The sequence below is a fragment of the Hakea prostrata genome, chromosome 2 (assembly GCF_041222555.1).
Source record: "Hakea prostrata isolate BN-2017 chromosome 2, UWA_Hpros_2, whole genome shotgun sequence".
Lineage (NCBI taxonomy): Eukaryota > Viridiplantae > Streptophyta > Magnoliopsida > Proteales > Proteaceae > Hakea > Hakea prostrata.
Genome location: NC_142601.1, coordinates 8,808,491 through 8,828,421, shown reverse-complemented (window position 1 = coordinate 8,828,421; position 19,931 = coordinate 8,808,491). Strand labels below are relative to the sequence as shown.

The 19,931-nt window shown below is 37.3% G+C and overlaps 2 protein-coding genes across 3 annotated transcripts; one reads left to right on the top strand and one right to left on the bottom strand.

Moving 5' to 3' along the window:
- Window positions 1-7,429: 7,429 nt before the first annotated feature.
- Window positions 7,430-10,171, top strand: LOC149023628 (putative RNA-binding protein ARP1). Its single transcript, XM_089144175.1, has 6 exons — window positions 7,430-7,865; window positions 7,996-8,185; window positions 8,265-8,394; window positions 8,475-8,517; window positions 8,618-8,858; window positions 9,203-10,171. The coding sequence occupies exons 1-6, from the start codon at window positions 7,656-7,658 to the stop codon at window positions 9,220-9,222; spliced, it is 834 nt and encodes a 277-aa protein (XP_089000301.1). The 5' UTR covers window positions 7,430-7,655; the 3' UTR covers window positions 9,223-10,171.
- A 2,760-nt stretch (window positions 10,172-12,931) lies between these two features.
- On the bottom strand, window positions 12,932-17,598 carry LOC149023627 (Transducin/WD40 repeat-like superfamily protein). 2 transcript variants are annotated; one of them, XM_089144174.1, is made up of 6 exons: window positions 17,022-17,598; window positions 16,326-16,577; window positions 15,403-15,546; window positions 14,619-15,299; window positions 14,252-14,510; window positions 12,932-14,116 (listed from the first exon to the last, which is right to left on the bottom strand). In XM_089144174.1, the coding sequence occupies exons 1-5, from the start codon at window positions 17,127-17,129 to the stop codon at window positions 14,259-14,261; spliced, it is 1,437 nt and encodes a 478-aa protein (XP_089000300.1). In that variant the 5' UTR covers window positions 17,130-17,598; the 3' UTR covers window positions 12,932-14,116; window positions 14,252-14,258. The 2 variants fall into 2 exon arrangements, with proteins under 2 accessions (XP_089000300.1, XP_089000299.1); XM_089144173.1 differs by having other exon boundaries at window positions 12,932-14,510; window positions 17,022-17,174; window positions 17,435-17,598.
- Between the last annotated feature and the right edge of the window lie 2,333 nt (window positions 17,599-19,931).

Sequence of the window (19,931 nt, the reverse complement as noted above, 5' to 3'; positions counted from 1 at the left end):
TAGAATCTTAGAACCACAACTACTAGAGTCCTAAAACAATGAGAAGAAGGAGTCCTAGAACACTAAGAAGAATGACCCGTTTTTATATAAAACTTTGTACTAAATTCTTGTAAATTAATGTGAATTAAATTATAGTGCTCACTATCTGTGTTTCTCTCTCCTCAATGTCTCTCTCTTGTTTTCTCTTTTTCTTTTTCTCTTCAACTATTATTATTCAAACACTAAGTTAATTTTAAAATTGAAACCAAAAACGAAACTAAGTTTCAGTTCGAATTGTGGTGCTTATATATTCATTCTAAATTGAACCTAAACATGGTTGTAATTTGGTTCACATAACTTAGAATTGGGTACAAGCTAGAAAATGATACTTTCAAAATCCTTAGGATCCTAAATTTGTAATTTTTTTTTTAAACGGAGGTTCATTTGAGTCAATACTTGCACGCATGTTGACTAAATCTTTAAGAGAGAGGCTTTGACGAGAATCAAACCTACAAGCTCTTCGCTAAGAGGCATGAGTTTTACCACTAAAACAACTCTGCATTGACATAAATTGATTATTTTCCACTAACAAAATATATATAATAGATTCATAAAGAAAGCTTATAAAATAAAAATATAAAATATAAAATAATTAATAAACAAAGAGTTCATCACTACTCGTTATAGTTATTCTTGAATTAAAAGTTACATTTAATTTTGAATTAACTTGAATGAGGTGAGAGGAAATTGCCCCTTCAACAAACATGCTTGTAAATTCCATGCCAACCAAGCAAATTAAAGCAAACAAGGTATGTCAAGCCCGATTGTAGGACTAACAAATTTAGGAAAAAGCCAATGATGGGTTAGTAAAGCGGTTAAAGGCCCAATTTTCTTAGGGCTGCATTTGTTTGCAGAGGTGGGGTGGGGGAAAAAAACATGTGGGTCCCATGTGTAGTGGGGTGAGGGAGAAGGAAAAGAAAATAAAAGGGTTTTGTGGAAAAGTGATAGGGTTGGGTCTCACTTTCTACTTTTCTCAACTTTCTTACAAAGTCCCACCAAATATATTAGGTTTTAAAATGGCATGGTGTGGGAAAGTTGGGCTGCCACATTAGCAAACAAATTTCCTTGAATCAAGCCATTTTGGGATTTAAAAAAAAAGTAAGAAATCCACACTTCTTTCAAGAATTTTCCACTCCACCTTTATTCCAGCAAACAAATGCAGGCTAGGGGAGGTCTTAGGTTCGCACTCATTGGTCGGCATTAATTATATAAAAGTTTTCTTGAGGATGTAATCGTAGTACGCGTAAATTAACCAGGATGAACCTCATATCCAAAAAAATAATAATAATAATAATAATTTAGGAAAAATATATCGTATCACTGGGCCCACTGGCCCAGCCGCAGTCTCCGCCGGATCAATTCTCAAACTATCAACCGATCCTCAACTATCTGCATCCACGTGGCGGATGCTGCATGAGATGCACGTTCTCCGGAAGGGACCACATCATCCCTAGTTGCACGTGCCAACTGCCAACACAAATGAAGACAGCGATGTCCAAAGAACCAATCACACCCGTCACTCACTCACTCACTCACGCTCTCTCTCTCAAAAGCTACGCCCAACCCAAGCAGATCCGAAAGGATCCTTAACCAGAAAAGGCGCACGGTACGTCGAAGTCGAACACCCAAACCCACGACGTGACAATCATTTCGTGTCTGGCACGAGCTCGCCAACTCAGTCCACCACAAACGTCCAAGTGCTCCGACTAAGTGGTTTTATGGTGGCTCGTTTGATCATGTGTCGGCCTATGTTTTTTTAGCAAACTTGAATGTTGAGCATTAAATGTGCGGCGTCTGCTACTAACAGTCGCAATCGATTTCGATTGTCTGTCTTGTAGGTGATTCAAAATTAGATGGACAGTCGATTTAACAGCAGAGTAATGCGCATTAATGAAGTTGAAAGCTGTTTTTTGCAACAATACAAAACTTGTATAACGTTTGGTTTGATTCTATCTATCCTTTTGCCCCGTTAGACCGACTCGAGCTGAACTTTGAAAGTCTCAAATCTACGTGGACTACTGGGTTTTGACGGTGAGGACTACTGAGGAAGAAATAGACTCATAAGGAGAACAAATTTGGTTCAGATACACTACTATCCGTATCCAAACCTCATAAGCAAAACCAACATCCGAATCTATTTGAATTTGAATATAAAAATTATTGGATATCCGATCCAATCCACTATCTCCAATCGCCGATCGTTATATTTTGCATTTCATTTTCGATTTTCAGTTTCAAATCTGATTATCAGCCTTTTTGAAAAATATTAATATTTAATCTAATGGGTTTTCCATAATTTATGAGATTTTGGGTTAGCTCAACTTATTAATTAGGGTTAAGCGGATATCACCCGGTAATATATCATTTAAAATTAAAATTTAAACATAATATTTAATCCGATAAATTATTATTCAAATTAAAATTAAAATTTGATTGCTTAACGGATGAATATTTTCTGATAACAAAATTTTCAAATTCGAATACCCTTAAATAAATATTAATATAAATTTCAAATATCTTGCAATTTCAAATCTATGGGTTATAATTTATAAAATTAGATGTTTGGGTGGAAGAAATCGGTTCATCCTAAAACTATTGTCGCGTGATGGAATGGCTGTATCTTTTTGAAATCTCGGATTTCACCCTCCTCCGGTGCTGTCTGATTACCCACGGGCATGAATCCGGTTTCAAATCTCGTTCTGTCCCCCTTATTTTTTTTATCGTTTAATTTGAATACCTTTAAACAAATACGAGTGCAAATTTGACATGCATTTTGACTATGATTTACAAGAAGTAAGGTCCTATAATGGTGGCTTTTCAAGATGCTAAAGCTAAAAAAGAACTGAAGAAGTAGATTGAGAATTGAGAATTATTGCCAGCAAACTGCCAAACTGTCCCAGGGAAGAAAATTACTACTCGTACCCTTCTGAGGTGCTCCTTCCAGCTCATACTACCGTCACCCCCACTACTAATCCCTACTTAAGGGGTCCTCTTCAGCCTTTTTGGTCAAGTGGTCAAACTAAAGTTAAAATAATGACTAAATTATCCTTTTATTCTATACAGCTGGCCATGTTACTCTCCAATGAAATGAAAATCTGCTAGATGATTCTCACGTGGCCTAGGTTCGATGAACCCTACCACACTCGAAGAAAGTGCAGACGGAGATTTCGTGTCTTCCACCGTTATCATCCACATTCCACAGGAAGGGACAAACAGAAAGAAACGGCGTTTCAGTAGTCAACCATTTAAGTTGACCCATAGGCTTAGAGAACCGTATCGGATCATTTCGGCATTGATACGGTGTCGATCTGAATGAACCGGCCAATAAGGATCACTTTTCTACACCTATAGAGATAGGAATTCTACTTCGAGAAACTATGATCCCCTTTAGAGATAGTAAGATGATGGAGGTTTTAAATTCGAACTTTTGTCTTTTCATACTTTTCATTCCTTCTCATCCCTTGGGTATATGGCCACTAACAAGGGTACAACCAAGATTTAATATTAAGGGAGAACAACTACTGATAGTTCATATAAAACACAATGGATTTTCTATCCAAAGTCTTTATTGTTAAAAATTTTATCCATTCAAAGAACCAATTATTGATATTTCACACATGGAAAGAGGGCCAAGTAAAAATTTCAAAAAACATTAAGAGAGGGAGGGATAGAAAGTGTTGATATTTCACAAATGAAAAGAAGGTCGAGGAAAAATTTTTCTAACATTTGACGAACAGAGGTGGAAAATTTTCAAAAATTTGTGGGTAGCTCTGCCTGTGACCTCCGATCATTGCAATTTGTTTAACGAAAAGGAAATGTTTTAAGAGAAGAAAATGCTTCTAACCATTTTTGTGTAACCTAATGGTCACATACTCACAACTCACAAGGACTAGATTGGATTTCAGAGTTCGCAAGTCATTGTGTAATGTTTTCTTCGAAAATCTCCACGGTTAGCTTCTACTATGGATATTGACTCCTATAGTATATTGCATTAAAATGGGAATCTTATTAGATCTCTATGTTGTGTTGGCCCCCTCCCTTGTCTCTATTGTTAGTGTGGTGTTCATCTTAACATATTTCTCTTAGATAGACATATACACTTTTGTCGAATTATGATAAATTCCTTATTATTGTAAGTGTGTTTTGTCTTTTCTTCTCCCTTCGTGGTTGTAATTTCTTCCCAAAACGCATTTAAATTCATTTGATCATTTATCATGAGCTTACAAAGCATACCTTACCAGTGAAAAAAAATATAATGAGGACAGGAAAGAAAAATCCTTGAGAAAAATAATACAATTATAGTAAATATCTTTATCATTACCCACGGCACAAATGACAATGGATTTGAAATAAAGGGTAATAACTAATAAAGCCTGTGTAATTCAGAACTTTATCAGGTGGACCATCCATTTTTCTATGAATGAAAGTCACATGTTCATCAATCAAATTTAAATATTGAGGTAATATTTAGAAAAAATAAAATTTTGTTTTAATTTAATTTAAATATTTAAATGTGACTGATGAATATATGTCCTTCATCTAGAGAGAAATGTATAGTTTATTTTAAAAAAAAATTCTAATGTAATTTTATACTTAGTCAAGAAAATAGGAAAAAAAGAAGAAGGGGTTATGGTCCTTATGGAAATACTTGTCTTTGGAACATTTGCTGAAATAGGTGGGTTGAGAAAAGAGCCAGCACTCCAACTTAAGAGATAAAGCATAGTTATGAGTGTCATTTTTTGAGTACCAAGATCCCTTGGTAAGCTGGGGAATTTTTTTTTTTTTTTTTTTTTTTTTTTGTAAACAACACTTGATTCAGAGAACTGTACACAAGGTTTGAACCGAACCAAAGAGCGGATAATGACCAAATTGTCGTACATGCAATAGACAGAGTCAGCCAGGATAAGGGTTGGGTCAAGTCCAAAATGGATCACGTCCACAAAACCCTTAGAACAAAAACACGAAAAAAGCACCAACATCCACATAAGGAGACAGACATACAACATCCACATAATGTGACATACAACATGCCTCAAGGGCGGACATAGAACTCCTACAGTTGTAACGATGGTAGCAACGAAATTGCGGAGAAAGTTCGAACCTGCCATCCGGCTCTGCCGTAAAAACGTACCTATCTAACTCGACGCAGAAGAACTTGTACCCAGAGATGGGGAACAAATCTGAACCCAAACAATGAGAAGTTTCTCAAGCACTAAAGAAATTTTTTTTTTTTTTCTCAAAATTAAGATAAATTAAATCACATCGGACCGATTTTTAATGGTAAAAAGGAAGGCAGACAAGCCATCAAATAAGACGTGAACTGAATCTATTCTCTTTTCAAAACGAGAAGAGTAGTCATTTTCATTTACGATAATCACGAGAGAGAGAGAGAGAGAGGTGAAGATCTCAAAAAGTAACCTGAAACTGATCCTCTTCTACTGAGAACGTACCCGTTGTCGTCTTCTCTCTACAATACCAACGCAGCAGCGAGGATTCTTGAAGTTAATCGAGGACAAAACATCATCATCATCATCATCATATTCATCCAACGATTAACATCACCGTGTAAGTTGTAAGTTGTAAAAACACGAGCTCGCCTGAAGCTCGCCCAGTCCCCAAAACCACCTCACCTCACCACTGGTACCCACAGAATAGAATCGAGTGAGTTTTTTCTGGTTTCCCAGCCACCTGGGAATAATAAATTCCAAAAACGTCGCCGCGTACGATGAAATCCGTTATCCGTACACTGTTAGCTCTCGCTCTCTGTCCCCGTTTTATACTTTCGATCTCTGTGTGTCACCCGGAAAGACCGTATTTACTACACTACGTACGCCGTAGACAGGAAAACTGCAGCATCAATCAATTTTTTTGCCTTTTTGTGTCTGATTTTCCATAGAAATAAAAGGAGTAATCAAAGTGTACTTGACAAAGCAGGTGAAAGAGCCAATAGAGCATAGCTGTCACCTTGACTACGTTCAGGAAAAAAACATAGATTACGGCCACAGCAGACCAGACCAGACCCAATGGAGCTAGCAAATATAACTAAGCAACCTGCCACCATCATATCTCATACCCCAACTTCCTTTGGCTTCAACACTGATGAGATGGTCTGGAATTCTTTAATTTGCCACTGGTTTATATTTTTTGGGTCTCAAATCAACGGTTCAATCCATTAAACCGACCGACTTGGTTGGGAAGCTCGATTCTGTGTTCTTGGGAAGAGATGGTGCAGCAAGATTGGGAATGTACGGACACAAAGAGCTAGGGCTTTGGAACACTAGTGCCGTACTCAGTTCGCCCTCCTTGTTCAGTAGGTTCGATTTTCAGGGCCAATCTTTGATTTGCTTGGAGAATCAATTTTAAATGCAATACATTAGGGCTTGTTTGGTTACATGAATTAAGGGATTTGAAATGAAATGAGAATTCAAATATGTGGATTTGTGATTCAAAAAATTAACTTTGGTTAACCACAAATCTATTTAAGTTCGTAAAATTCCGTCAGGATTACTTTGCGAAATCTACAAAATTTATCCATTTTAGATTTTAAGGTGAAATTTAAAGATTTCACTCAATAGCTAAGAATGACATAATTCACATTTTTTGTAGATTTTATGAATTCAGGGATGTTTTACAACCAAATAGATATAAATCGAAGAATCCAAAGATTTTTTTTTTTTTTTTTGTCTGAGGTTCATCGTTTGCACGCATCTTGATTACATTCTCAGAGGAGAGTTTTGTCGTTCGCAAGGGTTAAACCCATGACCTATTCACTGAAAAGTATGGATCTTACCAATCTACCAACTCTGCATTAGCATTAATAGAATCCAGAGATTTCAAAGTCAAGATTCAAATAACCAATGAGGCCCTAATAAGGGATGGCAAAATGGAACTGAACCAATTTCCGGTTTCCCTTGGGTTCTCCATGATACATCCAACCGGTTCACCCAAGAATGTACGCCGCGTTATTAAATCGGTAACTCCGACCAATTATATTTACGCACCAATTAAAAGGGTATTTGCGGGAGCAAAAGCCAAAAGGCCAATAAAAGCATCTCTGCAGGTTGCAGTTACCAACACTTAATTCTTGTTTGCTGGTGGAAGCCACGAAGCATGGACATTTCTAAAGGGGTTAGATTCCCCGTACAGCTGTCGCTTTCCAATCCAAACCGTCGGATTGGTGAGCGCTTGCAAGTGCGAAACATGGAAACATTACCTTAAACTGGTAGTACAGTTGTAAGTGTACAGCACAGCAGTGTAACCCACTGGTGCATGTAGGAGAGAGAGAAAAACACCCCCAAGTGAGCCAGACCACGTTACTGGGCTGGGCGATGGGCGAGGGAAAGGAAAGTCTATCTGTCCTCCTGTCTGTCCCCTGTGTTTTCTATTATTTTATTTCCATCTCAAGCTGTAAACTGTAAACACCCCTTCTCTCTCTCCGATCTCCATAGGATATATTCCTCAACAATCGCTCACAAATCCGCCTTCTTCTCAATCTCTTCTTTTACTGAAGAAGGTATTATGGACTTGGAATAGACGAAGAAGAAGAAGACGATTTCGAGGTAGAGTTGCAGAGAAGGCTCTAGTGGTCCAAGAAACTGGTTTAGAGAAGAACGACAATGACGATGATCAGCAACAACAATAACAACAACAACAACAGCAGCATGGGACAGTTCGGTGATACGACACTGACGAAGGTGTTCGTTGGTGGATTAGCATGGGAGACTCAGAAGGAGACCATGAGAGAGCATTTCGAGAAGTACGGCGAGATTTTGGAAGCCGTCATCATCTCCGACAAGGTTACTGGCCGTTCCAAAGGCTATGGATTCGTAAGTCTACCAAATCGATCGGATCTGTTATGCGCAATGTGATCGTTTTTCAGTGTTCATTCTAACTGCGGATATATATGATTCGTTTCCTTTTCGTTGTTTTTTTCTTTCGATTTTGTTTCTGAATCAGGTGACGTTCAAGGAGGCTGAAGCAGCAAAGAAAGCTTGCGAGGATGCAACGCCGGTCATCAATGGACGCAGAGCCAACTGCAACCTCGCTTCGCTTGGGGCTCGTCGCCCTAGATCCAACTCTTCCTCCACCATTTCTCAAGTCCAAGGAGCTCGTCTCGAACAACAGCAGCCGCCGCCGCCACAACAAGGTCTTTTAATTCCTAGTTCTATTTTCATGTTACTGTTATGATGATGATGCTGATGCTGATGATGATAATGATGATGTAGGATCCAACGGTGGTGCGAGATCCACGTCATCAGCACCTGCGACTCCAGTGCAATGGTATTACCCGGCGAGGACCCCGGCTTCTCCTTACCATCATCATCAACTCAACCATCAAGCCGTTCCTTTCTACGGGTAAATTTACAAAAATGCCCTTTGCTCTCTTTCATTTTGCTGGATTTGATTTGATCCGAACGATTGGAATATCTCCTCAGGTACTCTCCCGCTTACATCGCGGCTGATTTTGGTTACAATCCGGTAAGTGTCAACGGTCCAGATCGCTCTTGCATATATTTTTGTACATTTTATCTGAGTTCTAAAATTAATCTGGCTGACGTGGCAAAATCATAATGGGCAGAAACTTGGCTATACCGGAGGATCGTACGTGAATGGAGCTCACTACACGCCTCAGGTTTACCCAGCAGGACAGGGAATGGTGAACGCTGCAAACACAATGATGCCGGTGTACCCTTTTTATCATTTCCATCAATCGCAGCCAATGGGAGTGCATGCTCACATGTTCCCTCCTACAACAGCGGGCCCCATCACTACCATTCCTACTATCATTTCAAAGCCTCCGGCGATGGCTCCCAATGCAGGTACTAATCTCATCTTATTCCTATCTTTGCGATTGTACAGTTACGTTCTTCACAGCCATCGTACCAAATCAAATCTTTTCAGTTTCCAAAAAACTTCTCCTTCTGACATTCCAACTGGAGATTCAGATCTCGCACATGTCAACATGGTTAACTACGCAAGATCACGAAAATCCCACATCCGGGGTTTTAGGGTTATGTTTGGTTGGCCCGACTTTCCTTAATCATTTTTCTATATATTACCAACCAAACACAACCAGATGATAGTTCTTTTATTCTTACTACTATTATTGACCTTTTATTTTCTTGGTTGTGGATTTTGGGTTGTAACTGATATATACAAACAGTTTGTTTGGCTGTGGAGTAGGAAGGAACAGAGAAGCAAGAAGAGAAAGTATGAGAAAAGAAGATCCAGAAATTCATAAGAAAAAAGAAGTTCCAAATAACCAAAATGAAGAAAGGAGCTAGGCTGGTGATGCTATCTATCGTTGAAGAGTCGAGACAAATATAATGTTATTCCCTGATATGGGATTCCTCTCTCTATTATTTTTCTTTTTTAAATTATTTTTCAATCCCATAAGAGACCACCTTTGCTTAGGGTTTTGATGATGAATATGATTCTTTCATTCTCTCTTTAAAAGTCTAACCTGCTGTATCTCATCTAGAGATGCAACCTCCCCATGATATGTAATCGGTCATGCCTGTTTGCCTCTATATTTTTATGGTAAGCATGTACTGGCTTCAACTAAACTTGCATCGAACCAGCCACTCCAAATAAGGAATTTATTCTCTCTTTCTCTCTCTCTCTCTCTCTCTCAAAATCCATTAATATTTTTTTTCTTCTTTGTTCTCAAATACATGAAGACATCTTAACTCCTTACATTTATTTTTTTCTGGGTTTCATTGGTTGATTAAAAAAGGGAATTGTTGGGTCCAATACTTGATAAGAACATGGCGTGGAGAAATGTTACATAGTGGGCCTCCATGAATGCTTCATGAGAAATGTTACTCAGTGGTCCTAGGCACGTATAACATCATATCTTCACGTTTAGGATTGAAAAATAAAAAAAGGAAAAAGTAGTTCTAGAATCTAGATCATGTGGGCCAATTTTGTTCAGCAGACTCAATCGAGTAACGTGGTTACAAGTTTGAACATGATGTGGTTGCATTTCTTGTTACTTTATGAACAATCAGTCCCAACTCGTAACAACAATGTCAGCCATTTAAAAAAAAAAGGAGATGATCATTAAGCCACCATTTGTTTGCAAAGGTTGGAGTGTGGGACGGGATAAATGGTACCGGAAAAAAAATAAACATTTGTCTTATATATATTAAGGTGAAGGAGAGAAAAAGAAATGAAGGAATTTTATAAAAAAGTGTTAAATGCAAATTATATTTTATTTATTTTCTATATTTTTTGACATAATTTTATATATTTTGTAGAATTTTAAAAAGGCATGAGGTATAAATGTTAATATATTACTCCAAACAAATTTCTTTAATTTAAAAAAATTAGGAAACTTGTCCCAATTTTTCTACTGGACCAAACAAGTCAAAATGTCATGAAAAAAAATTATTTTTAAAATTTTTTTCCCACCCCATTTTTAAAATTTTTTCCCATCCCATTTTCCCCTCACATTTATTCCAGCAAATAAATGGTGCTTAAGTGATGAGAAAAAAAAGTTAGGGTTGCTTAGAAGGGAAATTCAAGAAAGTGAAGTGATTGTTTTAAAAGATTATTTTTGTAATCATCATTGTATAAATCATTATTTTTGTGGGGCAGTCAGAAGTATTTTAAACCTCTCAGCATATTTAATAATGATGTATCTTTTATATATTAATTTTATTTTAATTTTCAAATTTAAAGGATTTACTTGTTAAATGCTAAAGTGATTTTTTTAATAATAGAATATAACTCTTTTACAACCCCCGCAAAAAAAAAAAAAAAATCACTCAGATTATTTGCTCTAGAAACTCATCCAATTCATAATATCAAACAAGTAACTTTTATTAAGAGTAGTCATTGAGGTTGTGCAAGTCAATTTTTAACATATTGGAAGGAGAGTTGGATCACAAGTAGAGGATTGTGATTCCCTCGCACTTCTCAATCTTACGTTTAAGAGGGGGTCCATTTTGTCATATGTGGTGAAAAAACGTGAGAGAAATACAATTCTCTGCCCCTATAGGTAGAAAATGTGGATTAATGTTCCACTAAACCCAAGTGTATCCTTTCACCCAAATTCATATCCACACCTTCCCCACAATCCCCCCTTTGTTAGAATCATAGCTTTTCCATTTGTTCTTTGGTGTTGGTCCGTAACCCCTAGACGCCGAAGGCATCCTTGGGGTGATCCCGTAGCTTCTACAAGGTGAGACGATGGAATCGGTTTATGAATTTTCCTTCCTTTTGCCACATTCTGTTCGAAGGGCTAAAGAGTAACAAGCATATCAACTTGTTCGCAAGGGCCAATTTGATCCTCTTCCCCAGGAATCCTAGACAAGGGAACCCTAAGAGAGCCGCTGACTCCAACTACTGACCATTTCCATGTATGTAAAATCTGCTCACTTGACCCTCAATGGAGAAAATTTTAAGCGTAAAAAACACTCGATAGAGAGGTTTGTTATCATGAACAGCATCCCCACCCTTTTTAAAAAGAAAATGAAAAAGAAGAAGAAAACCCAAATGTTAATGTTGAATCCTAGCTCCGCCCGACTGTGATGTGCTCCCCAAATCTACAACCTTCCTTCCCCTGCCTCAGCCACCTTCAGAACCACCACCTCCCATATTGCCACCAAACCACAACATCCACACTCAGAAGTTTCCTGATTAGAAACATTGCGTCCTCAATCCCTTACTCTAGGTCCTTTAGCTTTGTTACTTGTATGGTGGTTTAATTTATTTATTCCCCTGTTTCTCACAAAATTTTGTACTTGTTTCTACAACCCTGAAGTGATATTACTACCTAGAGTTCACACCCCAAAAAACTGGGGAAGAAATGGTGTTACCCAGAACCCTTGAACTTGCAGCTGAAAAAAGAAGAAGAAATGATTCATTTTTCCTTAGGGACCACAAGAACTGTTAAACAGGGAAACACATCACCCTAAAGAGTCTGAGACACCAAAAAGGATAAGCTGCTTTCAGACAAGTTCAGACAAACTTTTTAAATACTCAAATGTAAATTACTTACAAAATACCACCATGCTCAAAGTTCATCCATTCACAAATTCAGAACCCAGAATATATCTCAAGATATATTCACCCATAAAACAAGTGGTTTCAGTATTGAGCATCTTTACCATTCAAAGTTAAAGCACTGTAATACTCTTACGACGACATTTAATGATGCAGGAATCAATCTTTTAACAAAGAAAAATGCACAATCTATAAATGCAAGATGAGACCCACTCCAGAAGAGACTGAAAAGAAGCACATCACAGAGAGTGTTGATTTCTTAACAACTAACAGTGGTCCATCCAAAACTCTCAAAATGATCCAGTTTGATGCACACAGTATGATTCATATCTTTGACAGACATTCCTACAACCTTCCAAACAAGAAGTTCAATTTTGACCACAGCTGCACGCAAGTAAAAGGACTAGTCTAGAATAACCTACTGCCCACAAAATAACAGTGCAAATTAAATTTTAAAAATAAACTTCAAACTGAATTTGATGGACACATAAATCAAATAAATACAATTCCTTTCCATCACTCAAACACAGTTTTTATTCGCATAGAGTTTCTTCATCTCTGACTCCAAATAAAAAAAAAAAAGAGTTTCTTCATCTCTTTCAATTTCTCCGACATACAAGACAGATTGCTAGCAATAGCACATTCCAGGGAGCTCTGAACCATCAGATTCGGACACAAGCCAAATCCTTTCTCCATGATGTGTGCTGCCGGGCAGATTCTGTGAAACTTTTTCAAGTAGTTTGACACCTCCTCACCTTGTCTTACACTCCGCGGCCACGAGCCCAACTGTCGCACCGGCGTCCGGTCCGAGGTGCGCCAATGGTCCTCTCCTCCCGGTTCGCGGTCCGCTGGTCCTGGTGGTCCGTTTGCCCTCCTCCCTTGTCTTACACTCCTGCTCCCATTATGGTCACATGATGATTCCCAAACTGTTGCAGGCATTCTCTTTGAGCCAATGTCCTAAGTTTGCAAAGAAGGGAGATGCATGTAACCAAATGGTCATCTCATTGCCATCACCTGAGTTCTGGACAGGTCCCTTGCATATGGAATCACTTGTGTGCAAATTCATGAACTTTGTTCGATGAAAACTGGAATTTGGGTATCCCCTCCCTTGAACTACAAAAAAAAAGACCATCTCCTGTCATACCAAGAAAATGGAATGGTGATTCTCTTGCCTCTCACATGTATCTTCCTAATCAGGATCGCCTCCCACAAAATACACTCTCTTCCCCACACTATTTGACTTCCTCATGAACAGCCTAGGCCACCAATGGACCTTGGTGCTGTAACATCCTACAACTCAACCTCCAATCTTTAAAGGCATACATTCTCTCTCCCTCTGAACTCTGAACTGATATTCTTTCAGCAGACAATATCTGATACCTTTAAATCTTACTGTTAGCATTGATATTGTTTCTATTGACCCATTTTTATTGGCTTCATTGGTGATTGGTAAGTTTGAGAGTGGGAGCAGAGAACATACCATGTATTGTTAAATTGACAAAGTCTCAAAAGCTTCCTCAATTAAATCTGCACTGGTATGAAAAGATACCAGAAATAATAATGGTTGACATCGATCTTCAAGATAGTAATGTGAAAGACTGACATGTCATTGCATCATCCAATCACTTTATGATTCATGCTTACAAAAAATTCAGAGAAGAAAAGTGAAATGTCTAATCAACTCAAACATAAGTTCAGTTGCAAACAAGAAACTTCCCAGAATCTAGAGTAAGAAGTTAAATAATCGTTCATAACGAGTTAAAAGCACATATTAAACAATGTCCAAGTGCAATCATATTGAAGGAAAAACAAGAAATACTAACCAAACAAAACAAACCATCATAGGAATATGATCTTCTTTCCATCATCCAATGATGGTTCCACTTATTTATAAGACATGTTAGACACCATTATAGTTGTATTTCAAATTATTGCTTGGATGCCATATAGTACATGATCATTCCTGACAGACTACCTAAGTGTATTTGAATGAGATAAAACTAGACTGACCATGCATGGTATTCTTGTGTTTAGCGCCTGGCAGAATTCCAGTATGGCATGTACTCCACTGATGCAGATCACCCAAAGTATTGTGTTACAACTTGGCAAAATCGAGAACTTTATGGAATCAACTCAAAACTATTACAACTTAAAAGGTGAGAAGGAAAAAGAAAAAAGATGTATACTTACAACCTACACCTACACATGTTTTAGCTAATGTTGCACTCTCTGGAATTTCCAGTAATGCCTTCCTCAGAAGAAGCATCACCATCCGACAATCCTAAAACATAAGCCACTCCTCCCTCATCTTCTTCATCACTCTCAATATCAGCTCCAGGGAACCTTCTTTCAAAGTATGCCAAAGTTTGCCTTCTCTGAAGCCTTAACACATGCATGATAACGTCAGGAGTAAGTGTAATCCGTGAGCGGTCCTCTCTGCCCTGTCTGTTAGACTCCATTATCTGTTGAAGACAGGAGGGGGCCACCAAAAAAAAAAGAGAGGAGAAAATTAGAAACTTAGAAGCTGAAGCATATGGAACTGGAAGTGTAATTTGAAGCCAAAGACGTACCTCAGTTGCATTTTCAGGCAATGAGTTAAAATTCTTGGCGATTGGAGCCCAGAGCTTTACACTCTTATCTATTCCACTGGTAGCTAGAATAGGAACATGTGGATGGGGCTCAAGATGGTTCACTATGTGCCTATCACCTTTCATTATACGCAATAATTCACCTCCCTTCTTCCTCCAGATGAAAATATGACTACAATCAGACCCACTCAAAACATACTCATCATTGGGTCCAAAGAAACTGACTCCTTTAACTGTTTGGGAATTCCTATGTCCTTCATAGACCTGTGGTTCATCCAGTTTTCCCAAATCTTCATGTGGGATAGACAATGGATCAGAACCCATGCCCAAATTCTTTTCAAACAGGTAGACAAGTTCATCATTGTATGACACAAGCAGTTCACTCTTGGAAGAATAAGCCAATGCAGTGATGTGAACGTTATCATGATCGATCAAGCGACGGGGACAGAATGTATTTACTGGATCTGCATTACTTGAGGAATCCCATTGGCAGTTCCTTATGTCATAAACACGAGCATATTTGCAGGATCCTCCCACAGAAAAGTAGTTAGGATTTCGAGGGTCAATCACAATGGAGTTTAGCCTTATCCTTCTAGACTTATTGGATTGTGGGAATGGATTGCAACAGAAAAGGTTGGTAGCACAATGACTTCGAAGGTCAAACTGCAAAAGAAAAAAAATAAAGGTTCAAAAACTCTTAACAACCATGACCATGTTTCAACAAAGATGGATGCAATGAGAACTTATTTCACAGGGGGAGACATACATGCTGTACGAAACCATCCTCACCGCAGCTGTAAAAAATGTGGGGACTCCCTGGCTCCACAGCGAGCTTGTATATACGACCTTGGTGCTTCCCCAGACATTTTGTATCGACCTTTCCATTCTCTAGGACCTGGCCCAGCCTGACCTGCAATGCAATGGATATATTCACACTTTTGATAATATGGAAGCAGGTTAGCTAGCATCTAGGGAACAAAGTTCAAAGCCAGCTTTTGCTATATAACAAACTCTTTAAGTTCATCATAAAGAAACACAGAATCTTCCCTACTGTGGATCTTACAAAAGAATCTGGCAGACATAAATTTTTATATATGGACAGACTGGGAGAGTCATTCAGCAGAGCACCCTGTGCAAGCTCAAACTTCCCACTTTGTCTTCAAGTTATGTCCTTGCTTTCTGGGATATTAAGAATGCCAAAAGATAACTCTATGCATAAGAACCTCGGTGGCCTTTTAAGTTAGTGAACCTAGACTGATGAACTAGGTGATGCACAATTGTCTCAGTTTTATAAAAATAGGAAGAGGTAAAAAATATGCCACCAAGACAGCAAAGACAGTTGCAAAGACCGTCAAATCTCAATTCATTGCGTAAACAATTTGTGAGGCAATTCATAGCCAACTAAAATGATCAAATAGGGAAGTGCATTCACCATACCCAAACAGCAAAGCTCAACAAAGAATGTAGAAATATACCTTGCCATCACCCGCAAGGTTTACTACTATTGTCCTGTCATCTGTGAACAGAATATCTCTGGTCTAAAAATTTTGTCTAAATGATCATCATCAAATCCTCAATTCATTCGGTAAACAACTTGTGAGGCACTTCATTGCCAACTAAAATTATCAAATAAGAAAGTGTATTCACCACACTCAAGACCAAAGCTCAAGAATGAGTATAGAAATATACCTGGCCATCAGCTGAAGAGGTTATTATTGTTCTGTCCTCTGTGAAAGGCATAATTCTGGCCTGGAATATATTGTCTGAATGGCCAGAAGAGTAGGAGAACTTTTTAGTTTTGGCCGCCCAGTTCCAAAATATTACTTGTTTGTCATCAGAACCTGACACTAGAACATCACCAGCAGAGTTGAATTGCACAGAATTTACACAACCTCCATGACCCTCTAGCTTTCCATAAAGATCAACCCGTTTCACCAGAGCCTGTTACAGAGATAAGGACTAAATAAGAAAACTAAGCAATTTTCCCAAGACCAAATTATATAGGTATTCAAGGATAAGAATTTGCCTTCATAGACACAATTAAGAAAAAAGTAACGATATAACTAAAGCCCAGGACAAAATCGTTCTAATCAAAGCCCTTTTTATAGATAGATCGAATTTTCAGAAGTGGGTATTTGAAATGGGACTGAAGACTTCACAAAGACTCTCTTCAACCAGCCAAACGCTCAAAAGCTGAACACCCTTTTTAAATGTTACAAAAGAAACCAACCCATTTTGAAATAAACCCCGAATTCAGTCAAAAACTTAGAGCTTCACACTAATTCAAACAGAAATTCAACAACGAGCAACGATCCCTATAATCTAATTCGATTTCCAGAAATGAAAAAAAGGAAAGCAGGAAGACAAAGAGTGAAGGATTCAAACCTCTGAACCACCAATTCGATAAGCAAAGGTTTTCGGTTGGGACAAACCAATCTCCCTCCGCCGTATTTCCGCAAACCCACTTCGAGATGCTCTGGAACTAGCCTCCATTTTATCGGTATCAAAAGCCCTTCTCTTGTCACAGTTTCAGAACCTCTGCAACAATTTTTTTTTTTGGGTAGAACCTCTGCAACAAATCTTGAAGGCTATTTATGTAGAAAAAAAGGTAGTCGAGATCGAATTTTTCAGCCTTCAGGTAGTCGATGGTGGGAGAGATGACATGCAACCGACATCTACCTGTGGATTGCTGACAGTGGCAGCCAATAGTGTATATTGAAAGGAAATATATAATCTATGGGCGAAGGATGTGTACATCTTTTTAGTGATTTTATTCCAGGGAGAGATAAATTACATACCAGACTGACCGACTCCTTTGGCTTCTGGAAGTCTCGGCCTTCAATTTCTAAACATGGTTGGAAGGAACTGAAATTGAGAGGAAACTTCTGAGTAATTTAAAGAACTTCGTAATTTGGAAATTTTGCTACCACGAAATCATACGTGATCTTTTTTCTTTTCTCCTTTTTCTTGGGATATTTGAGGATTATTCTTGAGCTCAAAGTTGTCCAATTTATCAACCAGTCTCTATAAAATGCAAAAAAAAAAAATATTGAGCCATCCTCTATCAGTTGAAAGTGACAGTTAAATACTAATGTAAGCAAATTAAATTTTTCAAAAAGATAAGAATAATTTTGAGTAAAACCTTTTACTTAGACTCGTTTCTTCATTTTCTCTTACTATTTACAACTTCTTCCTCTTACAATCACAAATCTTTACAAAGTTTGGGAAGTATAGTTTATAAATAGTAATTTAAAATTTAGGATGTGAGATAATAATGAAAATAAATAATTAAAACTAATTGAGACTAACAGTGTTACTAATACGGGGTGTGACTGATAAATAGACATTAATATGAGGAGATAACTAAGCAGTGACTTTTCTTTGGGTAAAATATGTAAAGTTCTCATGCAATATGGAAGTCTAGTATCCATTGATCTTTCTAGGAAACCTACACTAGACCCTTAGAGACAAATTCATGAGGGGATTTTACCTTATCATTTCACTTAGTCTTTAAGAAAATGTCATATTTTGGACCAAAAAAAAGAAAAGGTCATATGGTCCCATAGCCCATATTTGCATAAACAATGACTTGTCTGAATATGCATTGGATGTTTCACTCCAAATTATTAAAGTCCGAGTTCCTAGCTCTTACTTCATTGCAAGCAAAGAGTCTCATATTTTAAGAGCAACACCATTACTTGAACATGGCAGATAGATAACTCCAACCTTCACCATTTATAGTTTATGATTCATTCTTTGGTTTTTAGAGTTCAATCAGAGCATCCAATCAATATGTATTTTTGTTTATCATGCATATGCGTACATATATATGCGGTGTATCCTTCGTACACACACAAAATTGTATATTTTTTCTTTTCAAAGAGTTGATTTATTGCAATGACCAATGCCTTTTAGTGAAAAGAACTAAATATGAAGTTAGAGGTACATGCAACTGACCCAGATATATGAACCTTAGATCCAATGACAAAGTAAGCGATTTGAATACTTTGCCAGAATATTAAAGTGGAAATTCCTAAGATTATGATGGTTATTCTGTCCACACCTCTAGATGGTAAAGTATGGAGCCAATGCATCATATACACTGAAGGAGTCTTTTATTTTCCTAACTATAAGAAGAATAAATTATTATTTTCTTATAAAAATAATACTAAATTGATGGAGATAACTTCTTTAATGATGATGAGATTGTTAGAGTGGTATGTGTAGCCAATAAAAAATTTGAGCTGATAGAAACAAAGCTGGTTCAATGCTTTTAGTGGGTTGGCCATATATATATATAATATGAGTCCATGATCCTTTGTTTGGATCTAAAGAATCCAAACAACTAAGTCATACATATCACATGAGAGAGAATTTTTTTTCTTCTTCTTTTAATGGAGAGAGAGAAAGAGAGAAAAGAGGGTGGCAGTTGTAACCCCCCCATTTGAAGCTACAATGATTGATAATTTAGTACTCTAATGAAATATGTCCCATATATTGTGTGAAACTAAAGCACCACACTTAATATATACAGTTGAAAGACATATAGCATTCCCAAGAAGATGTCAAACTAACAACAGGTAATGGATTTCCAAAAAATATTTCACTCTGTGAAACACCAATTAGCACAAGAAATATTGCTATCCATCATCCATATGGAGACTCATAAAGGTTAGAATTGAATAGTGTATTAATGGTTAGGATTCCACATTTCATCATGTGAGAGGAAACATGATGAGACCTCCACTCAGGTGTTGTGTGTAGTTTTTTCTCATGAATTATAAATAATGCTTCTGAAAGACTAGGCATGCAACAGAAATCAGATGTTAAAAAACCCAATTGTATGCACTTTATGCAAGTATTGGACTAAGAGAGCATGAAAAACAAATTTTATCTTTGATTTTTTTTCCTTCAATTAATAACAAATTTATTTTACATTTCAAAATACATGTAGAAGTTAAGGAAAAGGAGAGAAAATACAAATTTTGGGAGCATATATAAGTCAAAAGCTTTCCTTTGCTTAATGTGAGTCTCTTCATTTATATTGATTTCACATTACAATTGAATTCTTAAAATTTGAATCTCATTATTAATTCTCGTCCCTTACCGATAAAGAAGTCCAAAACTTTGTTATTAATCTCAATTTAATATAGTAAATCCCAACCAAAAGAGATTTGGTCAAAATTCTACTCTTAGTTCCAAAAAATAAGCATTAGATCTCATGTAGAAGATATTTAAATTTGTCATAAGTGAACAATCAACATAACTCTTACTACAACAAATAGAAATGATGTA